At 43.3% G+C, this 19,556-nt stretch overlaps 1 protein-coding gene across 1 annotated transcript in view; it reads right to left on the bottom strand.

The window, feature by feature from the left end:
• sh2b3 (SH2B adaptor protein 3) overlaps nt 1-19,556 on the bottom strand; it is a 39,176-nt gene that overhangs the window by 6,483 nt on the left and 13,137 nt on the right. The window contains exons 3-6 of the mRNA XM_056591670.1: nt 4,472-4,573; nt 3,368-3,462; nt 492-583; nt 152-366 (exon numbers count right to left, since the gene is read on the bottom strand). Coding sequence (XP_056447645.1) covers nt 152-366; nt 492-583; nt 3,368-3,462; nt 4,472-4,573 — 504 coding nt within the window. The remainder of the gene's footprint in view (nt 1-151; nt 367-491; nt 584-3,367; nt 3,463-4,471; nt 4,574-19,556) is intronic.

Raw genomic sequence — 19,556 nt, 5'->3', positions numbered from 1 at the left:
CTTTAGACTTTTGCACTAATATTACTTCAGTGAGTCAGTGAGTGAGTGAGTGAGTGTCAGAGTCAGAGTCAGAGTCAGAGACAGAGACAGAGACAGAGACAGAGAGAGTTAGTTGGACAGAAAGAGGGTGAGAGAGAGCAGACGAGGGTACCTTTGCTTTGCCCCGGTAGTTAAACGTGAGCACGTACTCCCCCTTGCGGGTCTCGCTCTGTCGGACCAGGAACACTCCGTGGCCCTCTAGGCCCGAGTTCTGCACCAGGTGGGCGGCTTTGACCCGCGGAATGTGCCCGTGGAACCATGGGTAGGGACGCAGAAAGTGATCCGTCTTGTGGTACAACAGCCCTGGCAAGGCGAAGGTCAAGGGGCCTGAGGAAACATTTGGGTGGTTTACGATGTGTGCGATGACTGCTCCTTCAACAATGTTTGAAATGTCCGGATAGGCTCCAGCCCCTTGTGATGGATGGATGGTGAACCGCTGCACTTCTACCCACCATGACTTCCTGTGTCCGTGTTCCCTCTGTGATTGGCTGGGACCGAGTTGTCTGATGGCGAGGGGAGGGGCTCCTGATCCAGACTTAAAGGCCTGACAAAGAATAAGTCACGATTTAGACTTTGCTACAGTTATTCATGCTGTACAAACACACAAAGAACGAAAGAAAGAAAGAGTGTATGAGGAATGACTTAACCAGCACAAAGGAACTTGGCCGGACCGGAAATAAGTCCAGTTAAGACCTGAACTAAGCCTTCATGTTCTGCTGTAGAATACTCATCATATTCCCCCCCAGCCGCATGCACAAACGCATTAACTCGGACATGCACACAGACACACAGCAGAAAGCAGAATGGTTAGATAAGGGAAGCCTGACCAAATCCGGCTAAAATGCTGACTTAACAACACTGCATAACAGGAAGACTCAGCTTACCTGAGTTTGTGTGTGTGTGTGTGTGTGTGTGTTTGTGTGTGTCTGTGGGTGTGTGTGTGTGTGTGTGTGTGTGTGTGTGAGAGAGACAAAGGCGGCGAGTGAAGTCTTTAGACATATTTATTCCCCGCAACCTGAATGTAGAGAGCCACTCAAGCTATTCACAAAATTCCCCCACACACACGCTCACTAAAAAAACTCTTGATAGAAAGTTACAATAAATAAGGAGAACAAAGAAAACGGGTAGAGTGAGAAAGTTAAAGAAAAGAGAGGAGAAGGAAGCGAGTTGCAGACAGAGACAGATAGTGAGTGACAGACATAGAGAGAGAGAGATAGAGGGAGAGGACAGAATAACGGATAAGTGTCTAATATACGTGTTTACGTGCGTGTGTGTGTGTGTGTGTGTGTGTGTGTGTGTGTGTGTCGGAATATTCCCCACGTCTGTCGAAATTAAAATAATCCCTGAGATCCCCCAACTGAGGCTCATACACTCCAGTCCCCCACACTTCCTTTCATACTGAGTACAACATACACACACACACAAGTACGCTTGTGCACACACACACACACACACACACACACACACACACACAGACACACTCACACACACACACACACTCACCACACACACACACACACACACACACACACACACACACACACACACACACACACACACACACACAAGGGTTACCCCCCCCTATACACACACACACACACACACACTGGAGAACACACAAAAACGAACAGGCGCATGGCGCATGCACAGATACAAACACAGACAAACTTTTGATCTACATTTTCACCATAGCTGAAGTAAAAAGGCCCGATTGCCGAAGAGATAAAGAGGACTTCCTGGCCTGATTTTGAATTGTGGACCTCTTCCAAAACCTATCCATGAATTCAGAAGAAGTGACGAGAAGGAATAAAAGACATCCTCCATATTGCCACACGGCGCTCTTCACTGTGGTCAATATTAAGAACTACATTGGTGAGTTTTGCATAGTTAGTGCAGGGCCCTGAGTTACGATTGTAAAGACCTTCAGACATATGTTCATTGTATTTTTCCTAGGTTTTCAAATATGCGATTGATCTTGATTTAGACTCTCTATTTTGGTCAGTTAACAATGTTTCTTCAAGGTTGTGTTCAAGGTTTTTTCTTCCTAATAGTTATCATTTGTTCTGTTCATATTTGTCAGGAATAGTAAGCATTGCCACCACCATTCTTAGCTTATGTACAGGACAACAATGAAAGCTTTAAAGGGAATACATGTGGGAATTTTACATAATGTAATATACATATTGCCAAAGTATAAAGGTTATTTAACTTGAAAAATGTGACTTTGGCTCATCCCGCTAGTGAGCTAACCACGTACAGCATGTGCTTTGTAGCGATTTGTTTCCTACCAGTAGTCCTATGGAACGTCATTCCCTCTCTTCTTCCATCCATAACCTGTCCCTCTTCTCTGTCTTTTCCATAATGGCACAGAGAAGCCCATCAAAATATATACAATTAAATTAGACCTTCCACCATTCTCTCCGATAAGTAGAATAATCTGTGGCTTCATAAAGGAGAGTGGCATTCAGAACTCTATTAATTTGTACATTTCATGTTCATTATATCCACCCACCCACACCATTCCCATTGTCTGATTATAACTAACAGTCTTTTATGATTGTAACAAATAATTGGTTGAGCAATTAGCAGTTTATGATTGTTATTGTTTCCACCCACGGAGCTCACACTCCAGAGCTCGCAACGAACAAGTTAATGAGAAGGAATAACTGATTCTTCAGAGCAGTCCCTTCAGCGATTCAACAACATTTATACTTATGACTGCAATCAAACAATCTATCAGACCAAAACGTACCTGTAGGATCTTTACACACACAAATTCAAAATAGTGTTCTATGTCAATGTTAGGTTTACATGTATCCTCCATGTATGACTCCATGATAACAATGTTGTTGTTCAAATTAAGTAATGTAGTGCCTATTCAAATGTGACAGCTGGTCTCTGGGAGCCTACGCTCTAAAGCTGCTAGTGGTTATGCAAATAATCGTTGTGAGCCTGAATGATTCCCACATAGATAAGATTATACAAATCTGTTTGACCTCTCAATGCCTCCACAATGAATCATTTCACACTGTAATTAAGTATAAAAATGTTGTTCTAATTATAAATTAGCCAGCAGTGGTAAGGTCAGAAACGCACACACACACACACACACACAATAACAAAAAAGAAGGAAATGGAAAAATAGGATTTGTGAAAGACAGCTGCAAGCAAAAAAATACAATTTTTTTGTTTTTTTCCCGCTCGCATGAATAAGCAGAGTGGAAAGCACAGAAAGCACAGAGAGTACGGCTGCAAGACACCCTTCTATGGCTCAGCTGTAACTGGTGTGCATGTGTGCGTGTGTTTGTGTGTGTGCTGGTAATCCCACCTGTTGCTGATACATTCTTTAAGCTCTGTGGTCCAGGAGCTGACCTGCTGATCGTTTTCCGTCTCGAATATCAGACTTCCTGGATAGTGACTAACCTGTTGAGACAGAGATGTTGTGTTTGTTTCAATGTCCCTTAATGTCCACGCTGCCCGAGGAATCAACCCAACTGCTGAGCTTGGCTTTGAAAGAGAACCGGCTGGTTTGTTTGTCTCACACTGACAGTTTCTGTAGACCACGTTTCAACAGCACCAGGCTACCGTTTCGGTTCCTTTCTCTTACGTTTCTCCTATGAGGCTAAAGAGGTTGGGACGTCCATAGGTCTTCATATGAGAGGACCCTAAAGATTTCCCAATGTGTCACAGACTATACACAAGAAGAACAATTAGTAGCAGATGTAAAACGATAACAATTATTGTCAGTTGCAGACAGCACCAGGTTGCGAGGAGATGTATTTCTAAAAGCCTCTGCTTGGAACATGATTCAACACAACTTAGCCCAGGGGCCAGATCACTCTTAAGAAGTTTGTTATTGTTCTCTACTGCAATCCCTCAATATTTTCCTAAGAAACTCATATATTTACTACTTAACTACTTAACCTCATAAGAAGTTGTTTTATTCCATTCTCACAATTTTATTACGGAGTGCATTGTGTGGATAAGTGTAATTTAATCACAAGCAATCTCTATAGTAAAAAGGTTAAAGCCTGAGAGTTGATAAACAAACGGTGTAGTTAATAGCCTATAAATAATAATAACATCATTTGAAATTTGAATCAGTGCGTAGCAAATCCTTACAGAGACAAAACATATTCATAGTTTGAAGCAATTCAAACTATGAATTCAATATCACCAAATTTTGGCATAACTTATGCGCCACCCTTAGACATTTAACTGTCATCTTATAGTTTAGAAATATTCTCAACTTTCTTTTTCTTAAGTTCTTAAGAAGAGAAAAAAAAAATTGTCCGTAAATACTTTTGTGAATCCGATACTGAGTGCATCACAAGGTGCATCGCAGAATGACCATACTGATAACGTATAGTTAAACAACATGTCAAATGTAAATATATCGCATATATATACTTCATAGGAGAAGTGAACTCACCTTTAGAACAAACGTGTTGAGATTGTCGGGCATCTCCAGCCGGTTGCAGCGTCTCACTTGAAGGATGTCTGAGCATCGGGCTGAGAGCTTGGGACTGGAGGCCTGCGACACACACACACACACACACACACACACACACACACACACACACACACACACACACACACACACACACACACACACACACACACACACACACACACACACACACACACACACACACACACACAGAAAGAGCACACACACTTAATACATACACTTATTCAAGTCAACAGCTTTTTTTAAAAACCTTTCAAAACCAAACCGATCAGTGTCTGCCCCTTTTTAAGAAGGTAACACAAGATAAGTTCGAGAGAGGGGCTCTTATAAAGACAATTAACATTTTTTTTTTGTTTTTGTGAACATTTACCCTACATAGTATAAAGGACAGCAGCAGTGCCAACGCTAAAAATATGCATGTCCATGTAAAAACGAATCAAACAGTTGTCAATTAAATGACCAACTGTGGTTTGCAGTCAGTAATAATTAACTATTTCTACTATTACTCATAGTTCCGTATTACTTACTGAGTTATCAGTTATCCTTTGCAGTCTAGATGCTACCTCAGTTTAAATTAAGCCAGAAAAATGTAATCGCACCTTATGGTTGGAAAGATTTGACCAACCTTCCAATCTTTGTAGTGCGAGCGATATTAGTCCTACGACTTGTTGACTTATTCGGTTAAACCCTTGTTCATCTGGACCAGCACACCACTCAACACGAAGCACAGAAGAAACATTTTGGGCCTAGCTGACTTGTTTACGTGAATAAACATGCATGTTGTGGCCAATTCCAACCCCCAGCTCCAAACTTAGGACAGCATATCCAGATGGCCACCCCAGCCCTGGGAAGCAGCTGTACACTGGGGCTCAGAGCATGTTGAGTGTATGCAATTTTGGCTGTGTCTGTGCGTGCGTGCATGCGCGAGCATGTGTGTGAGTTGTTGTTTGTGTGGATGGTGATGGTTTGTGTGTATTTGTGTGTGTTTTTCTGTGTCTGTGTGTGTGAATGGTGCGTGAAAGTGTGTGTGTGTGTGTGTGTGTGTGTGTGTGTGTGTGTGTGTGTGTGTGTGTGGTGTGTGTGTGTGTGTGTGTGTGTGTGTGTGTGTGTGTGTGTGTGTGTGTGTGTGTGTGTGTGTGTGTGTGTGAGCATTCCACAAACAGAAAAAGCTTAAAAGTGTTTCTCTGCTGGACGACAGCTCCCCTGGTGGACAGATTGGGGTGGAAACTAGAAAGGAGATCACATGACCGCAGATGCAGACTGTTGTAGAAGGATGACTGAATAAAAAAACCTGCAATTTGGAGGTACCGTGAGAATGAGATTCAACTATTCAGTATGGAGTATTGTATGTAATTGCATCCATGAAGATAGGGAAACGATGATTAACTAAACTCAACGTAGACACACAGATACATACACACACAGACATGTCATACACACACAAACAATACTTAGTTCAGCAGAACCATTCATCCTACAGATATACATAAATGAAAATAAGCACACATACATGCACAAACACAGGCACACATGTGTGCACCCTAAGTGCACTTCTGACACCTCATTGAAGTGGTTAACCTTGCTGGTGTACTTTTTCCAGACTCAACGGAAATAAAGTGCGTCCACCTTATTACATTTGGCGTTTTAATGCTAACCGGATTCATAGACAGAACCAGTTAATCTTCTCATTTTGTCTTTTTGTGTATATTGCTTTTTGTTTGGAGGAGGAAATCATTTCTGAATATTGCTGTGAAATGTCACTGACTGTTTCATGGCGGAAGTCCAACCATCGCCAGCAGCCTGACAACTGAGAGAGAGAGAGAGAGAGAGAGAGAGAGAGAGAGAGAGAGAGAGAGAGAGAGAGAGAGAGAGAGAGAGAGAGAGAGAGAGAGAGAGAGAGAGAGAGATCTCAAGGGAATTTCAGAGAACCAGAGGAGGTTTCATTGACTCATCACAAGGAGCTGGGTTGACCACACAACACGATGATTGAGGAAGCCGACTCCATCCTAGCATGGAGCAGTCTGATCCCAGCCACTATGCTCTACGGGCTGCATGGAGAGAAAAAGAGAGGTAGGGCGAGACAGAGAGAGAGACAGAGAGCAAGAGAGGGGGTGACAGAGTTAGAGAGAGAGAAAGAGAGAGTGAGAGACAGAGAGAGAGAGAGAGAGAGAGAGAGAGAGAGAGAGAGAGAGAGAGAGAGAGAGAGAGAGAGAGAGGCCAAGACAGGGACAAACACAGTGCTGGGTGGGTGGGAGGGGGGAGTAGGGGGAGAGGAGAGAGGCAGATCTTCCTGCTTAGTGCCTGAATGAATTTGACTCTGTGTGACAGTGTGTGAGCCAGAGAAACGTTTACTTTAATCCCAGGAGTACACACATACACACACACACACACACACACACACACACACACACACACACACACACACACACACACACACACACACACACACACACACACACACACACACACACACACACACACACACACACAAACACACGTGCAGATACACATACACTCTCATAAGAGAACACACACACACACTTGCAAAAATATGGTAAGGGTAGACCTTCATACACACATCAACCACTTCCCCATTAGTTTGCCTCTTGACAATAATGAAGATCCTTATTCCAAAGAAAACTCTCCTTGCCTCACCACATTGGCCAATAATACCAATAAAAGGCCTAGACTGGCAGAGATAACGCACTGTTGACTCATTCAGTGAGTTATGTGTGAGTCAAAGAGGAGACGCGACTGGTGGTGCACTTACGCTGCAAGCCTCAGCCTGAGCCAGGCTGCTGCGAAACAAGGACCAAAAAAAAATCCTCAATGAATTCATTGAGACTTTTCTTGGTGTTGTAGTACTCTGTCGAGACTTAAGCGCCGTCGGTCGACGTGACTCGCGGCATGTCGACTGATCAAAGGTAAAGTGTTTGCGAAGGCTGCTAGCGCCGACGGCCACGTGAGACGACCCTGACCTTGGGGAGAACGTGCTGCGAGGGGGGCCGGTGACTCAGCCAGGGGCTTTGGAGGCCATATGTGTGTACCGGGCCTGTACTTTGTTTTTGTGAGGAACCATATGTGTGTGTGTGTGTGTGCTGTGCTGGGGGTGGTGGTGTTAGTGGCGGGGATAGGGGCGGGGATGAAGGAAGGGGGCGGGAGGAGAAAAAAAAAAGACGGACGCAGCAGATGTCTGTCTGGTAGAGCAACAACAGGCTGTATATCAAAGCGTCTGATTGGTTGAGGGAATTGTGAACAGATATGGCCCAACAAATTCATGGACACCAAGAAATACCAAGAAATACCGCGGCAGTAAATTGTTAAAAAAAGAGCAGCCGCATATATTTTTGGTGTGTATGTGTGCTTGCCTTTGCTCCGATACGCGTTGTTTGTTATTTGTTCTTGATAAATTACCTGAACAATTAATCTATTTTAACAATTTTGATCAACTAAAAATCGCTGCATCCTTTTGTAAAATAACCACAAGCCTGCTGATGGTAAAAAAAAGACCTTATGGCAACTTCTTCTGAATCAGGAACCATAAATCGGTACATTCCCAGAGGCGTTGGCTGGACAGCTCTCTGTGCTGGACCCCCAGGGGCCTTCTCCCAGACCGCAGCCGTATAACGATCAGCGGAAGCCCTTCATAGCGTTGCTATGGGGAACTGAGCCCAGATACTGCATGCTGTAAGCCAGGGGAACCACAACTTTGAGCTAAAGCCATTTACAGTGAGATTTGAAAGCTATTAAAAATCCAACACAACCCCGTATTGTAAGGCTATGATAAACATGGCTGCAGGTTGACATGATTTACGGATCACTTTTACCATGACTGTACCGGAATTTGAGACAAACGAGACACAGAGATTTAAGATGACAACGAAGTTCCTCATTTGGCACGTTACAGGTATTGAATGACTACACTTCAGGGCATGTCGTTAGAGAGTTCACCTTCCTCGACATCTTGATGGGTCGATACCGTACTATTTCTCTACTGGGCTCTTTTCGTTCTGAGTCAACCTTCTCGCTATCTGGTTTCAATAGCTTTTTCCTTTCTCACATCCACAGCGTTTGTTGCGCGTGGCATGGCCCAACATACTGTCATAACAGCTAATTATAGACATGTGCTGTACAAATTACTGGGGACTGAACGTGGATGGGAATTTCATGGATGGGCGTATGGAGAGGCATTTAGCAGTGTTTTGATTATTTGGCACTGATACTCTTTTTAGGTCTGGCAGTAATACTTGAGGTGAGGAAAAAGTTAATCAACGTGGTTGATCAATGGTTTCTGCTGAAAGGCAACAAGTGAAAAAAAGACGAGGGTTTCAAGAATCAGACAGATAAAGGTTAACAACTTTTCCCGCTTAAAAGCAAGATAGACATAGACTTAACCATAATAACCAAATAACCAACTACACCCAACTGAACATATTAAAAAAAAATCTTGATAGCATTGTGTTTAAAGGGTTCATGGGCAAAAAAAAGTTATAAATCCATGTCAATCCTATGTATGCACCTACCAACACACTAATCATCACAAATAAATACACGTGCACAAGTCACACACACACAAACAAACACACACACACACATACACACACACAAATGCACAAGCACACAGCCAACCACACACACACACACACACACACACACACACACACACACACACACACACACACACACACACACACACGCACACACGCACGCATGCACGCACGCACGCACACATGCACGCACACACACAAGGGTGAAACACAGGATGTTTGGAGTCCCAAAAACTCTTCCCAGGGTCCTTTTCTCAAGGCCATCTCCATGGCAACTGACTGACACTCAACATTCCTTTATCCCTTTGAGGGTCACCGTAGCCAACACTGTCCTGAGTGTGCACGTGTGCTAGTGTGTTAAAATGAGATGATACCGCACTGGTCTTGGAAAAGACAGCAGAGTAAGTGAGTTTAAAGAAACATTAAGTCACGCACACAGGCATAGTATTTGCTAGTGTCTCATCCACGCAGATAGGCATGGACAAAGAAAACTGGACCAGTACACTTAGTAACTTGGTATACTTGGCTATTTTAGGAAAAAGTTTAAAATAGTACTGTTTTAAATCTGATAAAAGCGATAAAACATACAAAAAACTCAACCTCACCTTCCCTGTTTTTTTTTTTCAGCATGAGGTCAATGGAAGTGCAGCAGTGCACTTTCAGAATACATTTGAACGCTACTTTTTGTTTCACACCGGCATTAATTTCGCCACAATGCTATCACCAAGCACCACCTGTAAGTCTGCAGCACCGGCAGCAACAAACAATTCATTGGTTACTTAACGCTCTCATACTGTGAGACATCTCTCCAATGGTATTTTATTCTGCACCAAGGCCTATGCCCTGTTTGGTTCATTGGTTACTTAACGCTCTCATACCGTGAGACATCTCTCCAATGGTATTTTATTCTGCAACAAGGCCTATGCCCTATTTACCATAGTCAGTGTAAAGCACCGCATCATTAAATGCGGTGTGTATGCGTGTGCTTTTGTGTCATTTTGGAGATACTGAGCACCGAATTGTGTACTGATCCAGATATTTTCCTTGAAATCGTAATCGTTTTTTTTGTATAATGTAAAGAGTTTTGTAGTTTATAGTGTGATTTCAAGTTTATAATCTGATGTTAAGTGTTTAAGGAGTTTAACTTATTCTGTTTTACAGGTTGTTTCTACAACTGGCTCTATCTGGCTCTATCTATTGGCATTTTCCCATTATACTTTACGCTTGAAAGTGTGTCTTTAACTGATGCGCGTCTATTAAACCTTCATTACCCTTTTTAATTAGGCTTATCGGAATGAACAAATAATAATTAATCCAGCTGTTGTTTACTCTGGCCATATATATCCTGCTTGGCGATACGTCTCATACACACGAACGCATAGTTATTGCATTTTTATAAGTGTACATTCCCACAATATGAGATACGACCCTAACCCTTGCTCCAAACAGACACAATGGCTGACATCCCCGCAGCCCAAGTGGGGGGCGGGTCGGGCTCACTTCGGCCCTACCTCGAGGATGGTCCGTCAGTGGCGCAGCGCGGCACAGTTTGGCCCATTAAAACTGGTATTGTAAACGCAATTCAGCGAGGTACGGTATGGCACGGCAATAAGTGCTAATGGTAAAAAAAAATCACTGACTAATACAACCTTACAACCAAAGCGGAGTCCAAAGCAGGCTCACTTAACACGGTACAGAGAAGTGGTTAGTTTTAGTTTTTATTTGAAAATAAAACAACCCCCCTCCCCAAAAAAAATACACCGCCATCTGGAGAGCCACACTTTGGTTTTGATCTCTTCGATTAAATTACTGGGACCCATTTTGATCACTAAATCTGTCTATTATCGCTCTGCGGCATCAACTGAGGAAGAGCGATAGACGTCATTGAAGCCGCGCAGAGCTTGCGCTGCCGCTGAAGGGATGTCTCTGAGGCGCTGCGCGAGCTTCTGAGAAACCAGGGAGCGTCCAAATGGCCTCTCAATGCAGAGAACGTCTGTCGTGATCGTAGGTTCACACACTTCTCAGAATCACTGAGAGAAGGGTTGCCTAAGAAAGCAGTAGTATGGTGGATACAACATTCAGAGAAACTGATTTGATTCCAAGTAACGAGTTGAAAGGGTTATTGCTGTGAAAACAGATAATGAGGAGGTGAACTAGAATGTCCAGGGTGGCTGGGCAGTGGAGTATAATGACGAAGCTAAAGGGCTTAGGATGTCCCTTCTAGCTTAGGGCAAGTTATGCTATGGTAGGCACATTTCTAGTATTCAAATACTGCTAACTGAAAACACCAGCCATGCTACAGTATATACTGTAGAAACCATTATATATATATATATATATATATATATATATATAGATATATATATATATATATATATATAAAATGCTTACATTAATGCCAAGAACATGTGATTTACACACATAGTGCGCTTGCAATCGCTATGTGTTATAAAATAATAATAAAAGTTTTATTGTTATACCATTGTATGAGAGTGTTACTGTTGGAATGCACCAGTGCCCTACTGGAATCAATGATCACACATAAACCTCCCTGCGCTTATCTGCACTGTTTACATGCACATCAGCACCATTCAAACGTACATGGGCACCATGCACTCTCATTCAGGCACTTCAACAAAGTGCACCTCACACACACCTCAGCACCACTGCTGGAAGGTATCATAGTGGTATTACTGAAATTGGTTCTTTGAATGTTGCAAGAGGCTGCAGGCTGCGTGTGGGAGGCGATGGTGATTACAGTTCGATTATAAGAAAACGTGAAAATTGCAGACCACAGTCAAATGTATTGTAATGACTAAAATGTTATATAGTCATGTTTTGTAGTGAGTAATGTATCATAGAGTTATATGGAATATACTGAGTAATGTAAGATAGAGGAATATGATATAGTGGGTTATGTATTATAGTTTATTATAGAGGGATACATGAAATGTAATGACTATTATCTATTATGAGCAGGAAGGAGAGAGTTGTGGATGTAAAGATCACTTTCCTTAAGGGACTTTCCACAGACTGCCTGGCAAGGTCAGGTGCAATATAAATGTGGTTAAAGTTTTGTTTGACACACACAGACACACACACACTTCTGAAAGGAAGCTGGGTTGCGTATATATTTGCATGCGTATCGCAGCATTCATAGCATGCAGAGTATGCTGAGTACATGTGTTTTTTGCAGGGCAAAAGAGAACTACGTGAACAAAGACAAGATCTGCCATGCACATTTTGTCCATTTGACTCCTAACCATTTCACTTGCTCTGGAGATGGCTCCCTTCTCTCTGTGTGTCCGAGTAAAACACAAACACGCACAAACATAATAATAATAATTATAAATATAAAAATGAAGTCTACAATTTCAAAGCAGGGTCCAGGGTCCTACATGTTGCCAAGCTGATGCTTACGTGTTCAGTACAGATTCCCTCTGCTTTGCATTCATTTTAGTTCTATGACATCAGAACACATTTAGGCGTGACCGGGACAACGAATGGAATCACAGAGAGCCTACAGACGGCGAGGGAAAGTCCACCAATTCAAAACAATCCCAAAAGCAATTTGTTCCAATGACGAACAGAACAGCTGTGCTTTCTCACTAATCCAAGCTAAATCAGGTAATCAGCTTCCTTGAAAGCTATGGAAAAAATAATAACATGGGATGCCACCATTAAGGTTTCTCTTGGCTCTGCGCACAGAAATCTGTGATGAAGAAGATCAGCAATCTCTTGTAGGCATTTGACACTCTTTGAAAAGTCGGATGAAAAAGACCCAAGTCGTGTTTGCCGCTACCGCACAACTTTGAAACCAAGTGGAGCTGTGGCCTCTGTTCCGAGGCCTTGGCTATATTTAAAATCCAAATACCTCGCTGTAAGGTTGGAGGCTGAGGTTGCTTTGACCAACATTGACTTAAATTACCACCATGCCAAGGCATTTAATAATGGATAACCGGAGGATAAAATGTCCAAATTTCCAGCCTTTATTTATATTTACAGGGCACTCCCTCTGGTTTAAACACTAAAGACACATCTTTGAGTATTTACTTCTTTCCATCAGAATCCTTTGCTAAGCTACAATATATTTGTGACACAGGGGCATCTCGTTGTGTGTCCTTGATTATTTTCAGGTCCCCGGCATCTAAAAAATCTATCGGGTTGTCAGTTCCAGTGAAAATAAACCACATCTATCAGTAAAAATTCACACGAAAGGTTGCAAATGCAAGTTCAGAGGTAAGTTGGTGACATTTGTGGCCACATTTTATCTTTTTATAGTCATATCTGTACAAATATACAAACACAGTCACACAATCAGTATAGTGTAGTAGAGGCTGATAAATCATCAAGATTTTAAGTGAAACCATACAATCACGTTTTCTGTTTCCATAACAGCGGTGCCACATGTGCTCAGATGAGCTATGCAAATATATAAAACTGTACATTGCTGCATATTTTTTTCATAATGCAGAGCGACGGCTGGGCCCATGTGTTCCGAGCCTCAGTTGTGGTATGCAGCTAGGGCCAAATTAACGCTGCATGTTGCCATTGGAGAGACTCAAGTACACCAAATAACGCAGAACAGATGGATCACAGGGGTTTGGTTGTGGAAAAGAGGTTATATTTTCCACTGATGTTGCAAACTCTCCGTTGTCAGTGAGCGAAGGACGCGATAGAATGAACGAAACACGATCTATTGCCTGTGAGTCTGAATATTCATGAAGAAATATGAGTATTGGACTTTAAACTAAAGAACGCTATTCAGTTGGCTAAATGAGGCACATTTACACATTCTTCAAGCAAGCTTCAAGTTACTAGTGATGATTTCCCTTACGTTTCAGGTTTCTTTAAAGTGTCTGGGTAGGTTTCAAGGTATCCCTGACACTTAAAAGAAAAAAGAAGAAACCACGTTGGATTAGTCAGAATCCAAGGAGGAACGTCAAGATACTCCGAAAAGCCAGGCCAACCATGAATCCCACATGAAGTACATCCACCCACATCAAGAGGATTCGGCCGAGCGAGGAGCAAGATATGCACAGATCTCAGGGGAGATAGAGACACAGACACACACAAAGAGAGAGGGAGACCGAAATAGACTTGTTAAACTCTGTCTACAGTCTTAGGTCTGTGCACCTTTCTGCCTCAAACCGCTCCTTGCCTCTCTTTCTTTTATCCTTTGACATAGCTCTGATCGCTCAAAAAGTCGCAAAAATGTTTTGCATCAACATGTTGTATACGATGCATGCACAGCCACTTTCCTTTCGTTTGAGGAGCGTTTAATTGTGCAAGGCTAGCCAAAGCACATCAACACTAACCAACGTTCACCTGGCATTATTGTTTAGAAAACAATGTTGCTGCCCGACGCTGGCCTTCAATGTCAAAGCAAACAGGGGGGGCGGCCTTATGCTGGCTTTGTTTGGTTCCTTGTATATCAGAAAAGCTAGCCTAATGACAGATATAAGCAATACTGTGGGATCTCTCTGAGAGAGAGAGAGAGAGAGAGAGAGAGAGAGAGAGAGAGAGAGAGAGAGAGAGAGAGAGAGAGAGAGAGAGAGAGAGAGAGAGAGAGAGAGAGAGAGAGAGAGAGAGTCTGAAAAGGGAAGTGAGAAATTATTGAAACCAATTTAAGAAAAAGGAAAACTAGAGATAATGGAACAAACAAGGGCTTCAACAGCCGCAGCCTGTTGAAGCCCACACTCTAACCAGGACTTTCCTGGCATAATTCACAGAGGTAGAAAGACAGAGTAGGAAAGAGAACGAGAGAGTGACTGAGCATGTAAGTGAGCAAGTGACGGAGTATGTGAGCGTGTGAGTAAAAATGCAATGGTGGTGCAAAATAAGTATATATTTACCATTGTCTAGACAAACTGAACAATAACGTCACATACCAAGCCATTTTATGTTGACCTGCAGCCAAACATGCCAGATCAGTTTAACTACACACAGTTATGTCTATATGCATGTTATCCAAACATGGTAAACAAAAATGCCTTTTCAAACATGTCTGATAAGATCGCAAATCCTTGCAATGGAGTGGAAAAGTGAAACAATTCATGATATAGAGCTATAGTTTAAATGGAGTCAAGGTATTAGGGGTGTAACAATACATGTATTCGTATTGAACCGAATCGGTACGGACGTCACGGTTCGGTGCATGGATTTACACGGAGAATACACGGTATACATTAAATAAAACTGCTGTGCAAATGAATTAATGCAATGCAGAACTAATGTTAGATATGCGAGTTCTTCAGGGACAACTAAACTAGGGTGACCAGACGTCCTCTTTTTCCCGGACATGTCCTCTTTTCGAGACCTAAAAAATGCGTCCGGCAGGGATTCCAAAAACGTCCGGTATTTTGCCTCGTCGCAAAAATAAATAAATATATATATTATTGTTATTATTATCTTTTTATTTTTTTTTGCCTCGTCGCATATTTGTGTTTCTGGGTCTTTCACATAACCTACTAGTTATTACCATTGTATATGTCTATGGTTATTACGGCCTTCCAAGTTCTGGAAATGGTATCTCCCTTACGTTCCACCTTCTTGCGCGAGCTGACTGTAGAGAGAGTCTGTCATTGGGCGACCGATCTCATGTGCTCGTTGAGAAGGTGCCGTGTATAGACGGAATGAAACCCCCACTGAAGTACGTAGGCTCACGATACAACCCCCCCAAAACGTAAACGTAAATGTAAGTTCACGGACGAACTAAAGAAAAATACCCATGTTTTCGCCCCCACCCCCCCCCCCCCGCGACGAAGTGTCCTCTTTTTCACAAACTCAAATCTGGTCACCCTAACTAAACTGCACTCCTGATTTGCGCCTAGGTGGCCGAGCGTGTTATGGTGCATAACACGTCGGGTTCTCTGACGTCTCTGGTATTTCCAAAATGAGATCCGAAGTGGGGATTACCTCAGCCATGGTTGAGAAGGAAATGTGGGAAAAGAACTTCGGCTTTGACTCCCTCAAGTACATGAACCGCGACATGGAGGACAAAGGGATTAGCCCGCTGCCCGCTTCCGAGGCACCAGGCGCTGCGGTGCTCCGGCGGGAGACAATCCCTTTCTCCTCAATGTCGCGGTTCAGTCTACTTCAGATTGTTGTGGAATTGGAAGAACAAGAGACGTCGGAGAGCCCGACGCAGTCGTTTGAGATTCATAATATCATCTGGAGGCGCACACAGCTTTTGGCTGTGATAATATATATTGTATGAGAGATATTCATTGTATAATATGATATTATTTAGATACAGAGCTCCAGGAGTCCCGCTGGAGCACCCGGAGTGTTCTAGAATATTTCCAGAACACGGCCAAAAGCTGTGTGCGCCTCTCCATTGCGTTACATCCACTGTAAACACGAGCGCATGGTACGCAAGCTGCTCAGAGCCACACCCCCACCCTCCTCTAAAAATATATTTTTGTGGAAAGCTCATTGGGGTACTGGCTCGTAGTGGCTGTTATTGTGGTTACTTTGCACTTTCATAAATAAGACATGCTGCATTTTCAGTTTTTTAACTGGTCTTATTTTGTTTACAAGTTACGGATGGAGTCTAGAGATGATATGGGGTACTTATTGTTTACTGTTTACATCCTAGATTACACAGCTGTGTAATCTAGCTCAGGGGAGAGACTGTATGACACAAGGTGGTACAACATGAGACATGCACAATAAAAAAGAATTGCCTTCTGTATTTTTGTTTTTTCTTTTCCCTTCATTGTCCTGAACTCGTACCGAACCGTGATGTCTGAACCGAGGTATGAACCAAACCTTTACTTCAGTGTACCACCGCTACAAGGTATGTCACTATGTACATATAAATATACAAAGCGATATATCATCAAATTCGGCATGACTTTACAATGCTATGTCCAATAATTAAAACCGTAATAACTCATTTATGTTGTGTGTAAGCCAAGCATCCGGGGGTCAGAACACTGCAAAATGTAGCTGGATTAGGCCTAAATGCTAGCTGGACTATATTCCAGGCCTATTCCAGCTCACTTTTGCTGTGTTCTGACTTTTGAGTGGCCTCTAGGCCCTAGATGACCAGATCCACTCAAAACACAAGGAACTTGGCATTGAGTTAAAGGGGACATATTATGAAAACAACTCTTTTCCTGGGATTTGGGTCTCTGGAGCTCCCACACGCATACAAACTTTGAAAAAAGTCTTTACATTTATTTGAGTGAGATATGCTTTTCTGAAAGTACCCCACCTACAGTTACCAAACAAGCCAGTCAGTTTCGGTGCCCAGTTGAATATTACCTCCCACTTCCCCACTCCCCTCCAATCAGAGCATAGCAACGATTTTGTGGACCAGCGGACGAACAGCTCCGGCGGGGGGAACTCGGCGGCAGCCCTGCAGCTCAGCTCCAGGAGTACAAACTCCGGAGGAGTCCTTTCTCCTCCGGACTGCCGCCAAAGCTTCGACGGCAGTCCGGAGGAGGAGACATGGAGGAGAAAGGGATTGTACTCCCGGAGCTGAGCTGCCGGACTGCCGCCAAGCTACCCCCGCCGGACTGCCGAAGCTTCGGCAGTCCAGCAGTTGTGGCGGTGTACTCCGGGAGCTGAACTGCCGCCGAAGCTGGCAGGTCCGGCTGGGGTAGGTCTCGGCGGCAGTCCGGCATCTCCGGTGCGGGGAGCTCGGCGGCAAGTCCGGCAGCTCAACTCCCGGTGTACAATCCCTTTCTCCTCCATGTCACGGTTCATGGACTTCAGAGAGTCATGGCTACAGACACCAGAAACAGCGCATTCTGAATGGACTGAAACAGAGGGGAATAGCGGTAGACAATATTTTTTTTCCTAAAAGCTATTTCCAGCAAACAGCTTCAAAAACATGTTTTCTGGAACTCAAATACTATGTTTACTTGTTGGGAAAACACCATAATTTGTGTCCATTAAATAACCCATGTTATTTGATCCCTGTATTTGCTTCAACACATCACAACAAAACTACTATTCAATTCAATACTAGTTCTAATGTAATCATCAAGAGAATAGCAAAGAGAGTGCACAAAAGTGAGAGAGCATGCACAAGATAGAGTCATTTCATGAGAAAGATGCACAATATAGAGAGAATGAGAGATAGAGAAGGAGAGGGTGAGTACTGTATGCATAAATGTCTGCAAGCTACTCCACAGCTCTCCTGCCTTTTAAGGCGATATACTAGCCAAGACTACCCTGTCTGGATTCCCTTCCCCCACACTCAGACACACACTTATGCGCACACACATGCATGCACACACTATATAAATGAGGACATTTTGTTAGTAAAAACATTGCAATTATTAAACACAACAGACCAGATTCCAAAACTTAACACACACACAAATACACACAAACACAAAAACCCACGCACACACAGACACACAGACACACACACACACACACACACACACACACACACACACACACACACACACACACACACACACACACACACACACACACACACACACACACACACACAAACACACACAAACACACACACACACACACAGCCAGGCTTGTCTCCATCATTGCCTGAACCCCACACACATTATTAAGGCAGCAGCTGGGTAAAGAGTGCAGGGCTGCTAAATATAAAACTGTGCATAGTGGCACACAAACAGTCACACACACAATTAGACATGTATAGGGCAACATTCAAAGTGGCCTCATCCAATAAAAACATGCGCGCACACACACACACACACACACACACACACACACACACACACACACACACACACACACACACACACACACACACACACACACACACACACAAACACACACACACAAACACACACACACACACACACACACACACACACACACACATACCCTTTTCATAATGCCGTGCCAAAAACAAACTTGCACACACCCTGAAGAGACACAACTTGTGCTTCCAACGACCTTTGTACATGGTGTATAGGCCAGGGTAGCGTTGAGTCTGATCACTGTGAACTAGGGATGTGGGACTGATGGATATATGAGTTCTGTATGTGGGACTGTTAGATCTGTGAGTTCTGGTTCTGTGAGTTCTTTACTTCTGGATCTGTGAGTTGTGTACGTGGGACTGCTAGATCGGTGTGTTCTGGTTCTGAGAGCTCTTTACTTCTAGATCTGTGAGTTCTGTATGTGGGACTACTAGATCTGTGAGTGCTGGTTCTGTGAGTTCTTAACTTCTGGATCTGTGAGATCTGTATGTGGGACTGCTAGATCGAGGATCTGGGGGGACTGGGTGGGTCTGAAACACTCTTCATCTGGAGCCGCTGGGACACTAGCACAGAGTGGCTAGCACTGACCCGCTCGCACAGACTAGCGATTCACTTATTGTGTGTGATGGTGGTGCGTTGTATGAAGGGTGGAGCGATTCCAGACAGTTGAACAAAATAACACAAATAGCATTCTGCTGATTCGGAGAGGAGCTTTTCTGCTGCTGCTATCATCATCATTGCCCCCCCCTCCCCCAGAACACACACAAATACACAAACACACACACACACACA

Source organism: Gadus chalcogrammus, chromosome 6, assembly GCF_026213295.1.
Source record: "Gadus chalcogrammus isolate NIFS_2021 chromosome 6, NIFS_Gcha_1.0, whole genome shotgun sequence".
In the NCBI taxonomy this organism is placed as follows: Eukaryota; Metazoa; Chordata; class Actinopteri; order Gadiformes; family Gadidae; genus Gadus; species Gadus chalcogrammus.
The sequence above is the reverse complement of the archived record's forward strand: the minus strand, read 5'-3'. Positions and strand labels throughout refer to the sequence as shown.